General features: G+C 44.3%; 1 protein-coding gene across 1 annotated transcript in view; it reads right to left on the bottom strand.

Annotated features, from left to right (window-relative positions):
- Window positions 1-314: 314 nt before the first annotated feature.
- Window positions 315-23,281, bottom strand: part of LOC144265686 (SITS-binding protein-like) — a 66,018-nt gene continuing 43,051 nt past the window's right edge. The window contains exons 9-11 of the mRNA XM_077818529.1: window positions 20,542-20,663; window positions 17,795-17,974; window positions 315-488 (exon numbers count right to left, since the gene is read on the bottom strand). Of these exons, the coding sequence (XP_077674655.1) occupies window positions 315-488; window positions 17,795-17,974; window positions 20,542-20,663 (476 nt within the window). The remainder of the gene's footprint in view (window positions 489-17,794; window positions 17,975-20,541; window positions 20,664-23,281) is intronic.

Here is a 23,281-nt window from a genome sequence, read left to right as displayed (position 1 = left end):
CACCCTGTGACTTTGAGGGTGTCTCTCTTTCACTGCTAATCAGAGACGTTCCTGGTAGTTAACACACAGGATAGGGTCAGATGAACCTGGATGATCTCAGCAGATGTGCTACATGTGTGTATTTTTTGTACCAAAGCTCCTGCAGTATTTCACTATTTTAGAACGGTAGCAAATCACAGTAAAAGATTTAAACACCTGTATAAAAAAAGAGTTCCTGGAAAAGCACAAATGGCTGAAAAGGAAGAGAGCCTGTCTTGCAGCATCGCTCTTCTGAGAAGTAGGTGACTCTTTTGAGAGCTGCGACTGCCTGGAATCTAGGAGGCTTTTACAAAAACTGGCACCTCCACAAGACTGACTGAGTAGTTCCTGATTAAGGTTCCTCCATCAAACACCCGGGCGGTGTTGATGTCCATCCATGTGAGGCCTTCCCCAGGCAGGTAGATGTCTCTCTGAACTCGCCCTTGTTCTGTAATTGGGGCAATCAGTACCTGCATTTAAAAGAAGCACAGCATTCAGCAGGGATAGGTAGAATTTACTGCAGCAAATCTAAGCAAACCGAGGGCCAGATTCAGACAAGTGCAATTGAATGGAAATCCATACAGTCTTCCATAAGTTCTGAATGAGTTGCACCCACTATCACAAGGCCAAAATTTGGCCCACAGACATTTCTTATGCAGACCTGGCAGAGCAAGAGATTGATTAGCACCGGCCAGAACCTTAGGTTATGTGCCCCACTTGGCTCTCTACACACCCAAGCAGTGCCTCCCTGTCTACACGGCTATTTTTAACAGTGTCGTTTCCTGCTGCCTCCCCTCCACCACAGCCTTTCCCTGCCACAGGTGGCTACACATACCAGTGTGGATGCAGCCTGATTTTCACTGCCACATGTAGCTACGCATACCTGCACACGCGTTGCAATGGCATGTAGTGTAGACATAACCTCACTGTCTCACCTGGAGGCCCCGCCCAACAGCAGAGCCCCATTGTGTCAAGTGATAGTCTGTTGCATGAGTGCTCTACAAAAGAGATGTCTGTATACAAGTAGATAATAGAGCTGGTTGAAAATTTTCCAGTGGAAGTTTTCCACCGGAAAATGCTGATTTGATGGAGTCCAAACGTTCTACAGGAAGGTATCAGTTCTGTCTAAACTTTGAACAGAAACCAGCCAGCCTGCTTGGTTTTCTGTCGGCCCACTAGATGGCTGGTGGGGGAAGCTCACAGGCTCCCTGGGATTCCAGAATCACTGGTTCCCCAGGTGATTGGCTCCATGAGGTGCCTGGTGATGTGTGGGTGGGCTGCCAGGCTTCCCAGGCTCCTTTGCTCCCACTTGATGTATGGTTGGGCTGGCCGGCTCCCTAGACGGCCCGGGTCCCTGGAATTTTTTGAAAATTTCTGTTTCACAGGAAACTTTGTATTTTTTGTTCCAATTCATAATGATTTTCCCCCCCCAGAAATGTAAAATTGCCCACTAAATGGAAATTCCTGTTTCCAGCCACCTCTAATACAGAGTTAATAGAAAAGCTGCCAGTAGACCACACTCAAAAATATGCAGCATTGTTCATAGGCTTTTCAGGAAAAATAAAAGATGGCATGCACTGCAAATGGTTTCTGGTATGCAGTTCTTTACATGGAGCTCTTATCAGCCCCTGACCTGAAAAGCTTGCATCCTAATAGACAAGACAGACAAAGGGAGAGAGAAAGGGGATGTTGTTATTCCATTTTACTGATGGGGGAAAAGTGACAGAGATGAAATGATCTTTGAGTGGGTCCCTTCTGGGGCCTTAAACTTTATGACTATGAGATTAAATGACTTGTTTAGATCACACACTGAGTGCAGCTTGGCCAGACCCAGGGATCTGGCTCAAAGTTTGCTCAATAGCTTAGATTTTGTCATTTATTATCACCTCATATATTTGCTCAATAGCTTAGATTTTGTTATTTATTATCACCTCATATATTTCTGGCATAATAACAATAAATAGTAATAATTAATAATAAAGGCTGACTCTTTTATTTTAATTAGGAATAAGATTATTGATTTGGATGGGAGAATTCCCAATTACTTCAACAGGCTTTGGAGCAAACCCAGAAAGCCCTGTAATCCTGCAAGGAAGGCTGCTCTCATGCTATATTAGGAACATTTACATCAAAATTAATGGCCAAGACCACACTAAATTGCACTCGCACCAATGTGTGCCCCTTCCATTGCTAGCTGATTGTTGATTCTAATCTAGACTAGGCATCACTAACGTACCTAATCACTATGGTATCTAGGCGCCAATTAAAAAAATGTGTATAATATTTTTTCCATAATGGACTCTACTCTGCACTGCTTCCTTTAGCCGCAGTTGCTTAGTTTATGACTTTCCCCCAGCTCATTTTCTGTTCTCTTCTTTTCTCTATCCAGAAGAGCTGATCTTAAACTGCTACAGTTAGTCCACAGTGGTGCAGGCTGCATGATTTACCTGGAATCTGTTGGCTGGTAATTTACTATATAGCAGTGCATTAATCCTCTGGTTGACTATTCCTTGGACTCAGTGTGAGAGTCTCCATATCTTTTCTGTAATGGCTCAGGAGACACTGAAACTGGGATTTGCAAAAGAGACTCGGGGAGTTAAAGCTCCCAGCTCCCACTGAAATTCTGTCTCTGTCTTCACTGCATAGCTAATCCAGGGGATTGGCACCCAGGTTAGCCTAGCCCAGGTGAGTGTCTGCACAGCAGAGCCCTACCCGCGTTACTTGTGTGGTCACTGTTCTGCACTCACCTGTGTGTGTCTGGGGGCATATCTAATGGTTCTTTGGGCTGAAATGCTCTAGGATTCTTTCCCAGTCCATTGTGTCAATTGCATGAGAACTTGTCTGTCCTTTGAGGGGAATTGTGGGAAGGGCATTGGAGGACTACCAAGCACTTGAGTGATATTTGTCTGCATCCTCGCTGCAAAGTGGTGGGTTCAAGTTTAAGTGGAGCTTGGGCTCTAACCCATAACCCCAGCGTGTAAACTAGGCCAGGCTTAAAGCACCCCCAAATCCAGGTCAGAGGTTTTTATGTGTGGACAGTAGGGGTGTTTGAGCTAAAACCCAGCTAAAAGCCCAGGTTAATTCTGCAGTGAAGACAGTTTTTCTGGAATTTAGATACCTAACTTGCTATATTCCTTTAAAAATCCAAGCCTGATGCCTTCTTGTGTGGATAATTGCTTTGGATAAAAAAACCCCAAAGAGTTAACCCCCGATTAAATGATTTTCATTCTGAGATCTGGAGTAACCTTGTGTCCTCTAAAAATACCCCAGAAGCCAGCCTCTCCAGTATGCCTCCTTCATGATAATCCACAATTTCCAGGGAATTTTAAAGCTCTTTTTTTTAAAAAAAATTTATGGGAAAAGAACAGCTTTTTAAAAGATTAAAAGCTTTAGTTGATGGATGCATCCTAATGTCTTTTTTCCCTTCTGAAAAATAAATGGCAAATTCCAAGCTCTTGAAAATATTTATCACTGAGAAATTATTTCACTTCAGAAACTGGAAAAGGCTTTCAGGAACCTACACAAGTTTTGCAAAAAAAAAAAAAAAAAATGCATTGCCTTTTCGAGGGAAGAGCCAGCTGGTTTTGCCTAACTTTGAACCCACTAAAACACTGTGTTTTTTATTCAAATTGAAATGTTACTAGATCTATGTGCCTCTTCAGAAAGACTGAAAAAGCAAGGGGGAAATGAGAGAAAGATGCTAATGAGAAAAAAACCACTATTCAAAACAATCAACATTCTATAAAAGGCCACTTACAGATGAAGTGACCACACATACTAAATAAAAAATGGGAATTTTTTGTGGTGACATTTTTAAGCTTGTGAAATACGCATGCAAAAGTGCACTTTAAAAAAACAAAAAACACTGTGCTGGTGTGATCCTGACAGCTGCTGGCTCAGCCGCCACGTGGGCAGAGGGAAAGATTTTTTTTCTTCCAGTATCTCAGTAAATTTATCATGAAAAATGGAACAAGTCCCATTAACATTCATGTTGAGCTAAGAAACAGCTTTGATAGTGCCTATGCTCCTTTGGCTTTTCTCTTTATGCCAAATACTGTTTATCACACTGAACACTTGTTCCACTGGGACTGTGTATTCCCAGTAAACCCAATGCAAATTTTACTCAACATAATAATATACCGTGAATAAATATTTTGTAGTTATTTAAAAAAAAAAAAAGGTTGACTGATAAAATGAACAAAACGGGCATTTTAGGGAGTCCAGAAAGAAGTTCTCAGGACATGAGAATATTATGGTAAACTAGAAAGACAAGGTGGGTGAGTTAATATCTTTTATTGGACCAATTTATGTTGGTGAAAGAGACAACAGAAATTGGTGCAATAAAAGATATTACCTCACCGACCTTGTCTGTCTCATATCCTGGGACCAGCACAGCTACAACACTGCAAACAACAATGGTAAACCAGGACCGTTTTGGTGAAACCAGGTCATATGGTCACTTTACTCATTGGTGCCTGCTGAGCTTTCAGCTATGGTTCTTCTAGCCATTATTATGTGGAAGATTAGATGGCTGGGACTGGGTTAAAATAATGTTTGCCTGTTCCAGTCATAGGCTGGCGACATTTAACTTTCACCATAGTGTGACGTTATTGACATGAACTGTGACCGTATAGATCATTGTTGCAACCAAGATCCTATAGTCGCACCAAATCTTGTACAAAGAAGGTAAAGTAAGGTGTCTATAGAAAGATTGTAATTTGCTAGTTATGATTATGATGCGTGTATCATTTTTGTATTTGAAGTTATGAATATTGGCTATATACTTGTATCTCAATGTTTTTGATTCTAAATAGCATCAGTGAAGCATTTGGTCAGCTTCTTGAGAAAGGACTATTCTGAGTAAATGTCCAAACAAGAAACACTTAACTGACAATGGACTTTGGGAGACCCCAGTCCACATCTGAGCTTTCCTAGGAACGTTCAAACTAACATGTAAACAATGGCATTGGCCTGCAAAAAGCTGAATCATTCATGGATATGTGACTTGCTCAGGTGGATACAAACTCATTCTTGTTGCTGTGATTTTCCACAGGAGAACAAAAGGGTTTCTGCCCACTAGAGAGAGAATGTAAAAGGCCCTGGAAGCCTCTCCATTTTGTCTTCAGCTGGCTTAAGAGATGGCCTCTCCACCCCAAAGAGATGCCCGAAAGAAACTGGAACAAAGGACTGTAATTACGGGCATGTGAGTGATTGCTGGACCCAGTCCATAAACCAAAATGTTGCTCTGAAAAGGATTGGGCCCAGACTAGGAAGGAGTCTAGTCTGTGAAATAATCTTATCGGAACATCTCTGAGGGTGAGATTTACCTGTGTTCAGTTTCCTACTGTATTAGGCTTAGACTTGCATGTTTTGTTTTATTTTGCTTGGTAACTTACTTTGTTCTGTCTGTTATTACTTGAAACTGCTTAAATCCTACTTTTTATACTTAATAAAATCACTTTTTGCTTATTATTTAACCCAGAGTAAGTACTTAATACCTGGGGGAGCAAAAAGCTGTGTACTGATGTTATAGAGGGCGGACAATTTATGAGTTGACCCTGTATAAGCTTTATACAGAGTAAAACGGAATTATTTGGTGTTTGGGCCCCATTGGGAGCGGGGTGTCTTGGTGCTGGAGACAGGAGCACTTCTTAAGCTGTTTTCAGTTAAGTCTGCAGCTTTGGGGGGCATGGTTCAGACCCTGGGTCTGTGTTGGAGCAGACTGGCATGTGTGGCTCAACAAGGCAGGGTTCTGGAGGCCTAAACTGGCAGAGAAAATGGGCTCAGAGGTAGTCTCAGCACATACGGTGGCAGTCCCAAGGGGGTCTCTGTGACTGAACCCGTCACACATAGATTATTATTATCCTTAAGTATTATTGGTACTATGGTAGCACTTAGGAGCCCTAGTCATGGATCCCATTGTACTAGATGCTGAACAAACACAGAATTAAGACAGTCCCTGGCCCAAAGAGTTGACAATCAAAATATGAAACAAGAGACGACAGCTGGAAACAGACAGGAGTACAAGGTTTACCTATCCCCCAAAAGATTAGTATAATTGTTTCCCTCTCATTTTTGAAAAACTATGGAAGGAGTTTCTAAATAGTTTCAGAGTAACAGCCGTGTTAGTCTGTATTCGCAAAAAGAAAAGGAGTACTTGTGGCACCTTAGAGACTAACCAATTTATTTGAGCATGAGCTTTCGTGAGCTACAGCTCACTTCATCAGATGTATACCGTGGAAACTGCAGCAGACTTTATATATACACAGAGAATATGAAACAATACCTCCTCCCACCCCACTGTCCTGCTGGTAATAGCTTATCTAAAGTAATCGTCAGGTTAGGCCATTTCCAGCACAAATCCAGGTTTTCTCACCCTCCACCCCCCCACACAAATTCACTCTCCTGCTGGTGATAGCCCATCCAAAGTGACAACTCTTTACACAATGTGCATGATAATGAAGTTAGGCCATTTCCTGCACAAATCCAGGTTCTCTCACTCCCTCACCCCCCTCCAAAAACCACCCCCATACACACACAGACTCACTCTCCTGCTGGTAATAGCTCGGAAACTTGGTCAGTTTGGACGAGCTATTACCAGCAGGAGAGTGAGTCTGTGTGTGTATGGGGGTGGTTTTTGGAGGGGGGTGAGGGAGTGAGAGAACCTGGATTTGTGCAGGAAATGGCCTAACTTCATTATCATGCACATTGTGTAAAGAGTTGTCACTTTGGATGGGCTATCACCAGCAGGAGAGTGAATTTGTGTGGGGGGGTGGAGGGTGAGAAAACCTGGATTTGTGCTGGAAATGGCCTAACCTGACGATTACTTTAGATAAGCTATTACCAGCAGGACAGTGGGGTGGGAGGAGGTATTGTTTCATATTCTCTGTGTGTATATATAAAGTCTGCTGCAGTTTCCACGGTATACATCTGATGAAGTGAGCTGTAGCTCACGAAAGCTCATGCTCAAATAAATTGGTTAGTCTCTAAGGTGCCACAAGTACTCCTTTTCTTTTTTCTAAATAGTGTGGCACTGTAGAGAAACTGTAAATTTCTAGAGAAATAACAGATTATACACAGGATCATATGATGGCTTCCTTTTCTATGTACTCCATGAGCATTGTTGCGACATCTGAGCACCTTTCTGGTTTTCTATTCCATATGGTTATCAGCTGGTCAAATAATTCACTGCAAATAATATTCATTGTGAATTTGGGCCATTTTTCCATCAAATAGTTATTCACAAATGAAAGAATTTATTAGTTGGCTGGCTCTGTGGAATGCTTTTGACACTGTTATGTTTACTTTTAATACTGAAGCGCTTTTAATGTACAGGGATGGCAACGTCTCCTAACTTTCCTTCCTTTTGTTTTTCCCTCCATTGACATTCTGACTTCGCACTTTAAGGGCATAAAAAAGATTCAGTACCACAATTTGCTGCAGTGCTATCAAGTGCCAGTACACCAAATATTTTCCAGTGTATCAATGCAACAGCCACAGTCTCCGTGTTCTCTTCCTGTGTCTTCACAGTGAATTTAAATATGCATGTAGGAAAGGATTTACAATGGGCCAGATCCTTCTCCCATTTCAAATCAATGGATGTTTGGTTATGAATTTTAGTGGGATGAGGATTGGGCCCAAAAGCAGGGACCTTCTCCCTAATCCAATGTCGCTGATGATGCAAAGCTCAATGAAATCAATCAAGCAACAATTTTTCAGCCTTACCAAAATGGCAGTTTGTATTTTGCCTCGGAGAAGTTGCTTATAGTAATGGAAGACTGTCAAAGATTCAGTTCAGTTAACTGTCCTATGATTTAGATCCCTCGCTACATTAGTGGTTGGACATTTCAGAACAGTTTTGCATATGTCCCAATACTCCCTGGTGCTGAAGGTGCCAGACATTATACAAGAATGGCCTTTTTTTGCTATATTTTAGTACTTCCAGCCCCAACGAGCTAGGCTGCATGAAAATGTGAAATAATAATATCCAACCTCTTTCTGAGCTCATAAAACGTTTGGCTCAGGTTTGTTTTGAATGGTGGAATAGGCTTATGCTTGCATCAGTTCTGATTTCATCAGAACCACTAGAGATTGATTGCGGTATTTGCCTAGAACACACTAAATTGTATCTTATTTTAGGAGCCGAACTTTCAGCCAAACTTTGGCTCTCCACCTTTTAGGAGATAGGTCTGAGGTTGTTCTGATCTTTGTTCTTGAGCTTGTGGTATCTTAAAAGAGAATATTTTCCTGCCAATGCAGATCACATTACTGTACTGGAACTGTCTGATTCAATTGCACAGGAGATTTTTCAATTCAAGGGGTTTTCAGGAAGGAAATATGTTTTCGATTGCTTGTGATTGTAACTAATCTTCAACATTACAGCCAAAATTCCAGACCTTTGTTATTGTAGAAATGTTTTCTGTGAAGTTTATCATTCAAGAACATTTTCCATGGTCAGCTTGGATTTGCAATCGGGACATTCTTCATCCCAAATTATTGGGAAAACAAGGGATTTGAGACAATTGAAACGAATAACTAAATGTACAGGTCACAGGATGCTAGGGTTAACTCACCACATTTTGTGAGAGATGCCATGGAGTCTTTAATGACCACAAGTGGTCAGGGTCCTGCTCTTTCCTCTAATCAAAAAGACTGTTACTCCAGCTGCATGAAAACATCTTACTGGGGCACTGGTCCAGTATAAAAACACATGGCCCCCTACTGAAAATGGGAGTTTTATCAGTGATTTGTGAGTGAGCAGGATTGGGCTTGCAGTGTTGGAACTCACCTGTCAGAAATAGGGGGTGGAGTACGGGGTGCCTGTTTCATCCAGTTTGACCTCCCATCCCCACGGTCCTTCTGTGAACTGTTGGAGCTGAGCCCCGGCATAATTCCCAGACTGCTGATATATGATAGTCAGCCCCGACGCAGCCAAAAAAGCCCACCTAGCCCACAGATTTCAAGATCAAATAATAAACACAGATAATAAAATATGTTTTCAATTTAAATGTTTATACTTCTCTCCCTGACACACATGTGTTGTTCTCCTTTCACCCAGGCACCCAGACAGCAACTGGAGCTGGGGCAAGCTGCATTCCGACTCGCTTTGCTCTGCTGGCTGTTTAACCCCTCAGCTACTGGTGACTGCTTTGCTGCTCGTGGTGTCAAGGGAATATCAGGAAATGGCCCAGTGCCTCTGGCAATGCAAGCTGGTACTGTCACTCAGACTCATCCCAGCATGCCTAACAGCACAGCGCGTGCCATCACAGAGACACAGTTTGACAGTGCAGTGAGTGACATTGTCTATCCTCCGTCTAGCACATCTGGCCGCCACCGGGGTGCTGTTCCCCAGATGTGCTCAGCAGCACAACGGGCACCAAGCCTAGACTCAGTCTGGCACGCGTGGCAGCAGCATAGTACGAATGTGGACCAGGTAAGTCTGGCGGCCCAGCCGATGGAGTCTTGCGGATGCACATCTGACAGCGTGGTGGGATACGTCACACAGACGCAGTCCAGCAGGCACCGTTACCCAAGTAAGCCATCTGTTTGGCAGTACAATGAGGGACATTGCCTGGAAACAGCTTGGCCCAGTAGCGGTGTCCAGCAGCAAAGCAAGTGGCATCATCCAGAGGCAGACCATGCCCGTGAGGTGCCGTCAGCCAAACGAACCCAATGGATCTGGCAGAAAAGTGGGTGGCATTGCTCAGAAACAGCTTGGCCTGTCCAGTTGGCATAGCGGGCTACTTACCCAGATCTAGCCCTGTATATTTGGCAGCACTGTGGATGTTGTCACCCAAATGCATCTCAACACACTGACCAGTGCAGGTGTTTTCCAGGTGTACTGAGTAGGTGCCGGTGCACAGCGCGTGGCATTGCCGGATGTAGCTCGGCATGTCTGACAAAGCGGAGAGTCCCGTTGCTCAGGTGCAGCCCAGCACGCCTGGCAGGACAGATGAAGCCCTGACCTGGACACCATCTCTCTGTCCTGTGGCACAGTGAGTACCAGCTCACAGATACAACCATTATGTTCAGTAGCAATCCATTTGTTGAAACTAACTCTGAATCTGTATGGTGACAGGTTTCAGAGTGGTAGCCATGTTAGTCTGTATCAGCAGAAAGAATGAGGAGTACGTACTCCTCATTCTTTCTGGATCTGTAGCAGACGTGGCTTTAAGGTTGTTGCTGGACAACTCACTAGGGCACCAGTGAACCTGGGACCTAAGGAATGGGCTGGACAGGGTGCCTGCGGGTGAAAGGCCACATGTGGAAACATGTGGCTCTCCAAAGAATACCATCTTTTAAAGCTGTCTTCTGGGCTTTGATCTTGCATACTGAAATTTCCCCACCCTGAATGGGGGAGAGGTGATTTGTGGGGGGAGAAGAGGTGGCGCTCTTTGAACCAAAATCCTGGATCCACTCATTGTTAAGTATGTCTATTACAGTAGGGCCTGGAAGTCCCAGTCAAAATCAGGGCCCCATTCCGATAGGTGCTGCACACACATATAGTGAGAGAGTTCCTGTCCTGAAAAACAGATAATCTAAATATTATTATTAGTTACTATTTGTATTACCACAGTGCCTTGGAGACCTAGTCATGGACCAGGGCACCTTTGTGCTAGGTGTTGTACAGGCATAGAACACAAAGACAGTCTCTGCCTCATGAAGCTATTAATCTAAGCATAAGACATGAGACGACAGATGGAGACAGAGAGACGGGAGTACAAGGAGACAAGATTAAGGCAATGGTCTCAGCACATCAGCAGCCCAACCACTGTCATGTTTTTTTGTAGGCATCATGAAAAAGGAGAGTTTTACGGAAGAATTGGAAGGTGGCTAATGAGGTAGCCTGGTGAATGTCTCTGGGGAATGCCTCCCAAGCATGAGGGGCAACGTGGGAGAAAGCACAAAGGAGCTTGTTTGAAAATGTAACAAGTGGGCAGTGGGGCCAGTTGAAGGCAGGAGTCTATGTCTTAATACTGAATGGAAAATGATAGGTAGGATAGGGACAGGCTAGGAAGTCCTAAACAAAGCAGAAAAAGGTGGGGAAAAGGAAGCCTCATTGTTTTACCTATTGAGGCATGAAAAAGACATGGGGACTTGCCCAAGGTCACACAAGAAGTCTGTTGCAGAGCTTGGAACTGAACCAGGTCTCCTGAATACTGGTGCAGAAGCTTAACCACAAGATCACTCTTCCTCACACGAGCTAGTGGAGGTTCAAACTCCAGCTCTGATGTCAAAGGGAATTGGATTCAGTGTTCATTTTTGGACCATTATAGAGGAAAAACTTGAGCTGAAAACTGACGCACGTATGAATCTGGAACTATGGTTTGTGTCTGACTCTGCCAAGGAGGCAAAATCTTGTGCCTCACAGCTGGTGGTAAACTGTGAGGGAACAGGGATATGTGCATGGAGCAAAGATTGCAGCTGCAGGGTTGAGTCTTTATGTCTTAAGCAGAAAAAGTAAAGCTCAAAGATGGAACGTGGCCATGCTGAGCAACTTGCGGTATGTCCTGCTCTGCCAAAGACAGTTAAAACTCCCAAAGATCGAGTGGAGATTAAGGAAAAATCAGCTCTCAGGCACTTCAACTTGTGTAGCAACCTGTGACTGGGTTGACAGTCACCGTGACGTTGGCAGTATTGCTCGAATGATATTTCCAAAGGATGAAAAGGACAAGGCAATGAAAATGGTTCGATGAATGGAGAGCTCTCCATATGAGGACAGACTGAAAATATTGGGACTGCTGGCTTTGGCGAGCAGACAAAATACATGGTATAGAAAATGGCACATGGTATCGAGCAGGAAATCAGAAGCGGAAAACCACTTAGGGGCTACATTAGGGACAGGCAAAATGAGAGAAATCCCAAGGTGCAGCTGTGTGAGTGCAGGAGAGGAGGGATAAGAATGCTTGCCATAAGACTATCAAAAGACACAGAAATGTACTTGCTATCCTTAAAGAGTTTGCTCCATCCCACACTCGAAAATTGCTCATCTCTGACATACATTATCCTGTATCATCCCTAAAACATGACCCATGTGCCCACACAGAGCCTGATTTTAAAAAGTCTCAATTTTGGCAAACGCACTTCTCTAACCCAAATTACTTGTGCTTACAGTTAACTGCAGGTCCAAATGCTAGTACCTGAGGCCAAGATTTTTAAAAGAGACTAGTGATATTTTGGGTGCCCAGCTTGAGACCTCTTGAAAGGATATGATTTTCAGAGGGCAAACATAGGGCTGGATTAGAGCATAGGCATGATAGGGCCACACATAGGGTCCCAGCACCTGGAGTCATGCGATGACCTCAGATTCTAAGCTTTTATTTTAAAAAAAATCTCTAGCCCTTATGGCTGTAACGAAAAAATTGAAAATTGGCCTAGTGACGTCTGCCCGAGTCTGCAGAGAGCCTGAAATAATGACTCAGAGATGTGAACTGTCCCATGCATCTCAAAGGGGTGTGAACTCTGAGGTCCAATGTCCTGATGGTCCCTGCCAAGACCACCCCAGCAGAAGACTCTGTTTATGTGAGGTGACAGGAGAAAAGTGTAGTAGGCCTGGCCCACCCACCGAAGCAGATACACTTCAGCTGTTAGGTTATGGGCTGAGGGACACCCTGCTGCCACTTCAGAGGGAAGAAGTAATCCCTGCTGCTGCTTGGTGGCAGGGGGGTATGGGGGTCCCATTCTGCTGCACTGACTCTCTGGGATGTGAGGGGTCCCTGCCACCAGCCTCCACTATGGTGCAGGGGCTGTAGGGTGACCAGGTGTCCAGTTTTGGACTGGAATACTGGTTGAAAAGGGATCCTGGGGGCTCTGGTCAGCATTGCAGACTGGGCCATTGACTGTCTGATTGGCAGCGCCGCACTTCACGTGGCTTTTGGGAAGCAGCCAGCATGTCTCCCCCTCCGGCTCCCATGCGTAGCAGGGGTGGGGAACCTAGGCGTGGGCCAGATCCAGCCCCATGGTTAATTTCATCCGGCCCGCAGCACCCCGCCACAGGACAGGAGCTGCTGCACTGGATTGTCCTGCTGCGGGGGGATGCCGCGAGCCTCCATGCTCCCGCCCCCCACCGCCCCTCCATGGGTGAGTGAGTGGCCCATGATTGATTTTTTTCTGTGGGTCAATGGCCCATGACAGAAAAAAGGTTCCCCACCCCAGAGCCCTCCCCCCGCACCCTAACCCCCTGCCCCAGCCCTGATCCACCCTCCAAACCCCTCATCCCCAGCCCAGAGCACCCTCCTGCACCCCAAACCCTCTCATCCCCAGCCCCACCCCAGAATCTACACCACCAGCTCCCTGCCCCAGCCCAGAGCCACCTCCCACACCCTGAACCCCTCATTTCTGGCCCCACCCTGGAACCCGCACCCTCGGCCCAGAGCCCATACCTCCTTCCACAGCCCAACCCCCTGCCTCAGCCTGGAGCCCCCTCCAATACTCCAAACCCCTTGGCTCCACCCCCCAGCCCAGAGCCTCCTTCAGCACCCAAACCCCTCATCCCTGGCCCCACCCCACAGCCTGCACCCCCAGCCGGAGCCCTCACCCCGACTCTCATGCCAACCCACTGCCTCAGCCTAGAGCCTCCTCCTACACCCTTAACCCCTTATTTCCGGCCTCACCCCGGAGCTCACATCCCCAGCCAGAGCCCTCACCTCCTCCCGCATCCCAGCCCCCTGAGCCAGCCTGGTGAAAATGAGCGAGTGAGCGAGGGTGGGAAGAGCGAGCGATGGTGTGTGTGTGTGGAGTGGGGGCGGGGCCTACGAGAAGGGGTTGAGCATGGGTGGGGCTTCGGGGGAGGGGAAGGGCAAAGGTGCTCGATTTTGTGTAAGTAGAAAGCTGGCAACCCTAAGAGGCAGGGCCACAATGGGTTGCATGTCCTGGTGTGCCTAGAATCCCAAATTGCCTGAATACATCTCTGGATGGATGCCTAACACTTTCTGAGCCTTAGGCCACTTTAAGGTGTCTCAGGTTTAGCAGTAATGCAAGGAACCTACAGCGCAGGCCTGTGTCCTGTAAGACACTGGCTCCAGCAGTTAGCATAAGGCTTAAGGCCTATGAATTTTGGCACAGATAAATGGCCCAATGGTCACTCCTAAGTTTTGGGGAATAGAGTGTTTAAGGGGGAAGTTTGTACATAATGACACCGGCAACCACAGGAAGATGAGCTAACACCAGCTTTGGGATATTTTAGATAGGAACATCTGCAGATGTCTGACCACAAGAGGGCCATGGCAACGAACTGACATATATGATAATAATTTGAGATCATTAATATACTCGCCTGTAGGAGAAGGGCTCCCCAACATTAGTAGAGCAAGGAAATACAAATAAGGAAGTGGTGTCAGCACAGCATATTAAAAAGGTTGTAGCCCAGCCTGTGTGCAGAGGGAGAGAGAGACGTAGCCCTTGGGAGGTGCCAGGATGATGGCCACCGGTGAGGATGAGGAAGGTGATGGATGGTGAGGAAGATATTGGTTAACATTTCAGGTTGTTTTGCAAGGGATGGTGTGAGTATATGGATGTTCAGATGTACATTCTCTATTATCTCCATCTACCTTGCTGGGTTAGAGTGCTTGCAACTTTGCTAAATGTATTAATAAACTATTACAAAGACAGAAGGTTCCTAAAGTGTGAGTGTTGCAACAGTGCACATCAGGATTCCCAACTGAACAGTAATTTTAATAATACTGGGCCCAATCTTGGGACAAGAACCTGTCAAACCTCAGAGTAATACCTGGGAATTCCTAAGTAATCAGTATAATTAATACACAATCCATAGATCAGGCTACAAGTTGGGCACCCAAAACCAAAGCACCCCAAATCTTTAGTCACTTTTGAAAACTTTGGCCCAGATGACTGTTAGTCTCCAGAACGATATTCATTTTTAAAAATCAGGCATTAAAATTTCCACTGCCCATTTTAAAACCCTTCAAATCAAAGCTACTTTTGGCAAAACCCTACTAAGGAACTGACACATGGCGTATTTTGGATTGGTTTTGAAACTGAAATCATCATTCTGTTTGTGACATCACAATGCACTGCTGTGGAGATGAATGTGATGTCCCAACAGAAGATTCAGACTTCAGGGAATAAACTGCAAATGAAATCTTAAACCACCATGATCCTCGGTTTTTATGCAATTTTTCTCATAATCAAGAGTTAGAGAAGAGATAACGAAAATATACAATATCAAAGCTGATATATATTAGAAATAAGTTTTTCAAAGTTTTAAATGAATCATCAATTGCTCTTTGAGCATACATTCTAGATTTAATAAGGCCATAACTAGATGCTAAATTTCACACCATTTATATGCTAAGTGAACACTTAGTGAGTTTTAATGCAATGAAAGAGATAAACTGCAGAGGCAGATAGTCAATAAACTCAAAGCTATAAAAGCCAAGATCAATGTGTGAATATTCCAAATTCACAAAAATATTTAGACATTTAAATTAATCTTGATATGATCAAATAAAAAAAGCTCCCAGGCAACTTAATTAGATATCAGCTGAGTTTGAAACTCTACTAGAAAATGAGTAAGAATGTTAACTGCTCTTTAATGCTGAAATGGCTTTATATATGAGCATCTAGGGGGTCAAAAATAGCCTCAAGCAAGTTCACCAGCCTGTTTATCTACAGCAGGGGTTGTCAAGCTGCAGGTCGGGACCCCTCAGGGGGTCACAAGGTTATTACATGGGGGGTCACAAGCTGTCAGCCTCCACCCTAAACCCCGCTTTGCCTCCAGCATTTATAATGGTGTTAAATAGATAAAAAAGTGTTTTTAATTTATAAGGGGGTGTCGCACTCAGAGGCTTGCTGTGTGAAAAGGGTCACCAGTATAAAAGTTTGAGAACCCCTGGTCTACAGGCTTTAATCCCTTCAGCAGGGCATAGACCTCAGCCTGTGCGGATACACCAGGCAATCTCAGTTTTCCTTCACATCATGACCATACCTGGGCAAAATTTTTCAGCTGATACCTTTTTTTCAGTGAAAAATGCATATTTGGGCTACAATGTTTAATGAATTCATGTCAGTTTGACTGAATTGTTTTGGCTGAAAAAAATTTTTTTTTAAAATCAAAACGTTTCCATTTTTTCAGTTTTAAACAATTTTTGCTTCAAATTTTTCTCTAATTTTTACTAAAAACATCAAAACCATTTTGATTTTGTCACAACAAAATGTTTCATTCAACTGAAACTGAAATTTTTTGACATTTTGATTAGCTGAAAATTGACTCAGTGCTTTTCATTTTCAAAAACATTAACGAATGCCAGTGAAATGTCTGAATATTATTATTCTTACCCCACTTTACAAATGGGGAAACTGAAACAAAGGTTATGTGACTTGTCCAAGACTACAGAAAGTCAGTGACAGAGCTGGGATCAGATTTTAGGAATTCCTGGCTCTCAGCTTTTTGCCTCTCATCTGCCTTTTGCATGGAAATAGAACAGAAAAATTGGCAGAAAAAAAGTAATTGGTTAAACAAACAACCGAATAGTCTATGTGTAATCAAGAAATGCATTATAAACTGCAATGCTGTGTGCTCTCTTTTCAGTAATGGAAACACACATAGCTATGGGGGCATCATCCAGTAGCCAACATTGCACCTAATATTTATTTTGATTTCCAAGTTTCAATCTTTTTTGTAAATTCTCAGCTCCTCATCAAAATTAGAAGAGCCAATAAACACCTGATTAACCTTACAATAATAAACTAGATGCACACAGCTCAGTGCTCCAGAGAAAGCCTATAACAATAGGCAAGCACACAGCCCTGCTCCCACACGCAACCAAGAGGGCCTCTGCTAGTGCTCACAACCAGCCCTATGAGAAACAAACCAGTGCACATGTATAGAGGATCCTACAGTAACAAACCAATGATTTTCCGCAACTGGACTGGTAAGGGTCATTAAGGAAAATGAATGGGCAGAGGAGATGAATGAAGTTTCAGATAGTTGGAAATTCCTGTCTTTTATACCAGTGCTATAAGTGGCAGCGTTGTAAACACAGCAGTGAAATACTGATGCTGCAGGGGTTAGAGGAGACTTCAGAGAACATCCCATAAATCAAAATTATTCTTGTGTAGTCTTTGCCAAGCTCTCCAAAGGTAGGGCAATTGGAGGGAATTCAGAGAAGTGCAACAAAAATGACGAAGGGGCTGAAGCCTCTGACTTATGAGGAAAGATTTTAAAAGCTAACTATGCTTAGCTTGGCAGAGAGATAACAAAGGTTGGGATCTGATCACGAGTGCAAGTATTTGGATGATATAAATGTCAAAAGGAAAAAGTGTTGTTTAGGGTGGGCAAAGGGCCCATAACTAGGAGTAACGGGATGAAACTCAAGAGAAAAAAATTAGGTCAACTACCAGGAAACAACTGGCAGTAAAATCTGATAGGCTGTGGAAGAGCCTCCCCAGGGATGTGGTGGAAGCTCACTCACCAGAGCCATTTAAAATTAGACCGAGGAAAGCACTAGAGAATATAGGGGGAAATCTTCCATTGGCCTCCAGGTTTGAATAAGTGCCAATGACTTAATTGGTCTTTTCCCTCTTTAATGTCTGTAGGCTTAACCCAAAGCCCACTCAAGTCAATGGGAGTCTTTCCATGGACTTCATTGGGCTTTGGATCAGTTCCTATGTTTCTAACACAGGAATGGCATTTAATTTGGAGCATTCAGTAAAGATGGGTCGGGAGTGAAGTGCAGGCATCAGGGGGTACCTGGTCTTAATGATAATCTTAAATATTGCTGCGTGCAATTAGTACCCAAATCTCGATGTTTCTTACCTCGTCTCCAATGAGGAATTCGTCATCTATAGTGAAGGTGACTGGGTCATTAGGGCTGAGCCACCACAGCGGCCGGAAGATGGGATACCCCCAGGAGAGCCATTCCTTGCTGAATTTTACAATGAGCGGGACAACAAAATCTTGATGCCTCTGTATGTATTGCCTAGTGAGATTCAGTACCTGAGGAGAAGAATTTAGCATATTCTCTCACTTAATAGATGGCAATATAAGAGCAGAAAAATGAGACTTTTAAGCCTACTTGTGTATTTCTGGAGGAAAAGAGTAGTTGCCCAGAAAAGCAGACACAGTAAATCCTAGCAGAATGATCAATAGACACACCAGACAATCATGTGCAAACAGCTGTGATAGATTGATAATAGCTGTAGCTATGAACTCCACTAGGAGCTGTGTGTATTGGTAATATCCCCTTTGGATTCATCTCTTCTAACGCATAAATGATTAACCCTCTGCTACTCAAGTAGAGGGTGTGATTTAAGCACTCACTCTCCCACCCTGAATTTCCACGAATCATTTCCCCCTTATAGTCTCCCTCAGCTCCATGTCCAAGATCAGCCTGCTTGATTCTATTCTAGATACTTGCTGTTTCAGAGGCAGCAGGGAGATGTGCATACAGAAGGACACCCTGTTTCTCTGACTGTCATTTCTGCTTCTGAATGTTCGGCAGAGTGTTCCCTTGAAGTGCAATCATCTTGGTGGAAAGTCAGCTCTTCAGGGGTGATCCACCACCATGCTAAACTGGGGAGCACTGGAAGTGCATTATCTCCCAGGCACTTATTTGCTTCAAGGAAAGTCAGGAGCGCAGTTCTGCGGTGTTCTGTTCTACCACCACTCTTCTTCTATGTGTATGTGGAACTGCTGGGAAAGATAGCATGACTTCACGGGCAACAGTGTCATCAGTACGTTGATAGTACACAGCTCTAGGTATCACTTTCATCAGACCTGAACGGCGGGGAGTGTCACTTATCACTGCTTTGTTGTTATTGAGGGTTGGATGAGAGTGACCTGGCTACAGCTTAACCCAGACAAGATAGCAGTGCCCATAGATTGGGGAAAGGACCTTGCCAGTCCAGTAGGTGTGGTTTGCTTCCTACAGTTCAGGGGTATTCGCTAGTGTTTGTCCAAGGGCTTGGCTACACTTGCAGATGTAGAGTGCTGGGAGTTAAACCAGCCTTCGGAGACAGCAGCAGGGAAAACGCTGCCGTGTGTTTACACTGTCAGCTGCAAGCGCAGTGGTGTGACCACATTAGCAGCTCTTGCAATGCCACAGAGAGCAGTGCATTGTGGTAGCTATCCCAGTGTGCAAGTGGCTGCAGCGTTCTTTTCAAATGAGGGTGGGGGTGGAGTGTGACAGGGAGTGTGTTGTGTGTACGTGGGGGGAGAGACAGTGTGTTTTGGGGGGCAGTGTGTCAGCATGCTGTCTTGTAAGTTCAGACAGCAGCAGACCGCCTTCCCCCTCGCCCCGCCTCTCTCTCTCACACACACTCACAGCAGCAGCATTCCACAGTAATGGGTTGCTTTGTCCCGGAGCAGATAAGCAGCCGGCTGTCAGAAACGGAGCTTTGAAAGGGGATATCCACATGCCTGCAGCTGAGTTCAAAACAATGACCAGAGTGGCCACTTGACTTCAGGAGATTATGAGATGTTTCCAGAGGCCAATCACAGTGCAGTAATGCAACACATCAACCACACTGACACCTGGGCGTTTCAGCCGGGGCACAGCAAGCTTTATGCTTCTGGTGGAGGTAGATTACCAGGAGCCCTCCAGCTGCAGAGTCCAGGCGCTCTAAGTGCCTTGCCAGTGTGGACACCTCAGGAGTTAGGGCACCCGGGGCTGATTTAATGCGCTCTAACTTGCAAGTGTAGCCAAGCCTTTAGTGGTGAACAATTTGATGGTGATTTAGGTTGCCTGATTGCTCCTGGAATCTCAGGTGGCACTGGTAGCCCAAAAGGCATTCTCTATCTCCTTTAGGTAAGGTATTTCTCTCAAACACAGACCTTGCATTGTTGTTCATATCTTTCTGACTTCTAGACTGGTTAACCGCAATGTGTCCTGTTCTGAACTGCTCTTGAGAACCTCTCAGAAGCAACAGCTGGGGCAGAAAGTAGTTTGCTAACCTGTTGAGCAAGTTTAGCCATGGGCACTATATTACAGGAAGTGCCATGGCTTTCTAGAACAGCTGAAACACTTGAGCCAACAGACCCTAGATATAAACATCTGGGGTTCCAGAAGCAGGGTGTTCGCACTGAACTGCTCTTGTCCTGGAATTCACTTCCTTCACTGATCTGACTGAGCCCAGGTTTGTTGATTTCAGTGGGAGATGAAGGTTCTCAGCATTATTGAAAATCCACCCACACTTGTTTAGGAATCTATGGATTTAGGAGCCTGACTTCTTATTGGTTATTTGTTCCTGTTACTTTGGGATTACTTAATGTTTCCAATTTAGAAACACTGAACAGAAATGAAAATCCATTCTTCAGATTGTGTCGGGGGAGCTTGTATTAATGATTTTTATTATTTTTTTTAAACTCTGAATTCTGAACCTTTTGGCCTTAAACATCTCTGTGCCTCAGCTTGTTCACCTGTAAAAAAGAGAGAGTAATACCAGCCTCACGGGGGCGTTATAAAGCTCTGTTGTGATCTTTGGATGAAAGGTGCTACAGGGCAGTTTAGCTGTCCTGTGTGCATCAGGGAGCATGCGTTGGTGTAGTACGTGGAGAGTACGTACCCATTTGTCACAGCAGACCCATGGCGGAGTGCTGAAGGACATCACAGGAAGGAACGTCACAATCTGCAACCAACGAATATACAGCTCTTCTTCTGTCAGGAACTCATTTGCCAGGGTCCCTCCTGCGCAGGACATATTCAGTTTGTGAAAAGGCAAATCAAAAGTGTATGTGGAACCCACACACCTCCTGGGTATGGTGTTCTGTCCCCTCTAGTGGCACTGAGACCATTTAGAGATTAACGAGTCCGCTACAGCCTTAGCTAAGAGCCTTGTGGCTTTTAGCTCATGCAGTAGAGGCTCATGCATTTAGCTCCAGAGATCCCAGCTTCGATCCCGCCTGCCGAAGACTGGGGTCTGTTGATGTGACATTGGCAGTCATTTATAATGAGATGCTCTAATCCCAGGATCTGTGTTGCTGCAAGGTGCCAGACAGAAAACCCTAGAAGTCCATAGTTTATCCACAGTACAGACAGTAGCAGCTTCCCCTCCTGCCCCCAGCCCTGCAATGTAATTCAACCTGTTCTGGAGGGGTAAGAAAGTACTTCAGTCCTCAGGCCTATTCGCTCCTTAGCCTCTCTGTCAGACGGCAAATGAACATGCAAGTCAGAGGCCATGGCTGTGGACACTTTCCCACTGGGAAGAGGGCTGAAATCACTGACTCGTTACATACAGGCCACAGAACAGCTGGCACCCGTAACACGTCATCACTACTGAACAGGGAAAGCAATAAATGAGTGATGAAGAGGTGAAAGATTGCATTTTACAGTGGGCAAAATTTTCAAAAGCAGCTCAGTTCATTGATTTTCAAAGGGATTTAGGTTCCTAACTCTCTTTAGAAAATGTTGCCCACTATCAGCCCCACAGTATAATCCTTACCTCTTTACAGGAAGTACTATGTAATTCTTTGTTATTTGTATTGCAGTAACACCCAATGTCCCCAAATGAGAATGGTGACCCATGGTGCTAGGCGCTGTACATAAACATAGTCGCAAAAAGAAAAGGAGTACTTGTGGCACCTTAGAGACTAACCAATTTATTTGAGCATAAGCTTTCGTGAGCTACAGCTCACTTCATCGGATGCATCAACAGGAAGGGTGGAGTGAGAAAGCAGCGGGCATTATCAGATCAGGTTAACATTGCCTCAAGGGCCAGGACTACATAGGACACTTCACCTGCAAGCTATCCCTGGATACTGCTTTTTCCGGTATATTTTGTTCCAATTCCACATCCGCACCCCAAGCAAAATAAACTACACAGTAAAAGCACTACTTTGCTGGCCTAACTGCACCTCCACTCAGGGCTTTTGGCAACACAACTATGACAGTCAGGCATCACAAAGCTTCGCACCTCTGACCAACCTAGCTGTTCCAGCAGAAGTCTATAGTGTAGAGATGGGAGATTGTCCAAATTTAGCAGTAGTTAAATTACCCAGGTAGACTTTGAAGCCTCTCTCATTTCCCACCTCACTAAGGAAAAATGAGTGCAGTAGACCTCACCTAGTGAGGTGGGAGAGGTCACATCTCGTCTGTGCTATGGTTTAGCTGGTGACATTTTTATGCCAGCCTGGGTTAGAAAGGGAGCAGTCCCTAGGACAACACTGTATAGATAGACCAGGACCAGATCCTCAGGCAATGTAAATCTTTATCCAAGTTATATGGAACTACATATAACTAAGGATAAGGATCTGGCCCTGTGTATCTGCAGCAGAAAAACGATTTCTTTTGTTTTTGTTTTTACAAAAATCTAGATTTTTGTGAACAACAGATAATGCAACATTGGTAAGTAAAACTGGCTGCATTATTTTAAAAAAAAAAAACCACCGGAAAATAGTGTTTGTCAAAAGTGTATGTGTGTGTGTGTGTGTGTGTGTGTGTGTGTGTGTGTGTGTGGAGGGGGGATTGTTTTGATTAAGTTTTTCATTTCCCAAAAGCATGTTGGGGGATTTTTTTTCCTTCAGAATATTTGGTTTTGAAATGACCAGGTAAAACCTACTTCTCCCTCCCACTTTCTGACAGTTTTTAGACTTTTGTCAGTTGGAAAACTAATAGCGTGTTGAAGCGTTAACACTTGAAAATATGGTTTTAAACAAGAAAAAAAGTGTTTCCCTCTCACTGGAAAAAGTTGAGAAACAGCAAGGAAGGGTGGGAAAGTGAAAAACAAAAACACCCCACTCTCACATATTTTTGGAATTTCCCATTGGGAAAATTTCAAAAGGGGATTTTTTTCCTACAAAAAATGTTTCAAGAAAAATCCCAGTTTTCCAGGCTTCTCTACTTGAAAGCGTAATACGTCTGAAAATATGTTAGTCTTATAAGGATTTTCCACTGTATAGTATTTAAGAAGAAGAAAGTCATGACAGCTGCAGAAGCAAGCATGGTTCAGGACACCACAGACCAGATCCTCAGCTGGTGTAAACCAAGATAGCTTTGTTGAAGTCAATGCAGCAATGCTGACTTACCACCAGCTATGGATCTAACCCCACATGTTCCGCCACAGGTGGTTATGTGGAGACAAAAGTTTTCCAGAGAGTTTCAAAATGAGTACAATTGGTTGGTCTATGAACTGATCTATTGGTCTGACTGAATGGGACAGAGAGAGTGCAGGTAAGGAAGAAAAGGTTAATGTTACTGGCCATCTGACTGCTGAAATAAAATATGAATAAATAAATAAAATAAAATATAATTTAGGTCAGTCCATGCTATGGAGATTTAAAATTAATTAAGTGATGCAGTGGTAACTC

This window comes from Eretmochelys imbricata, chromosome 6, assembly GCF_965152235.1.
Source record: "Eretmochelys imbricata isolate rEreImb1 chromosome 6, rEreImb1.hap1, whole genome shotgun sequence".
In the NCBI taxonomy this organism is placed as follows: Eukaryota; Metazoa; Chordata; order Testudines; family Cheloniidae; genus Eretmochelys; species Eretmochelys imbricata.
Note: the sequence above shows the minus strand (reverse complement) of the source record. Positions and strands in the feature narration are given on the sequence as shown.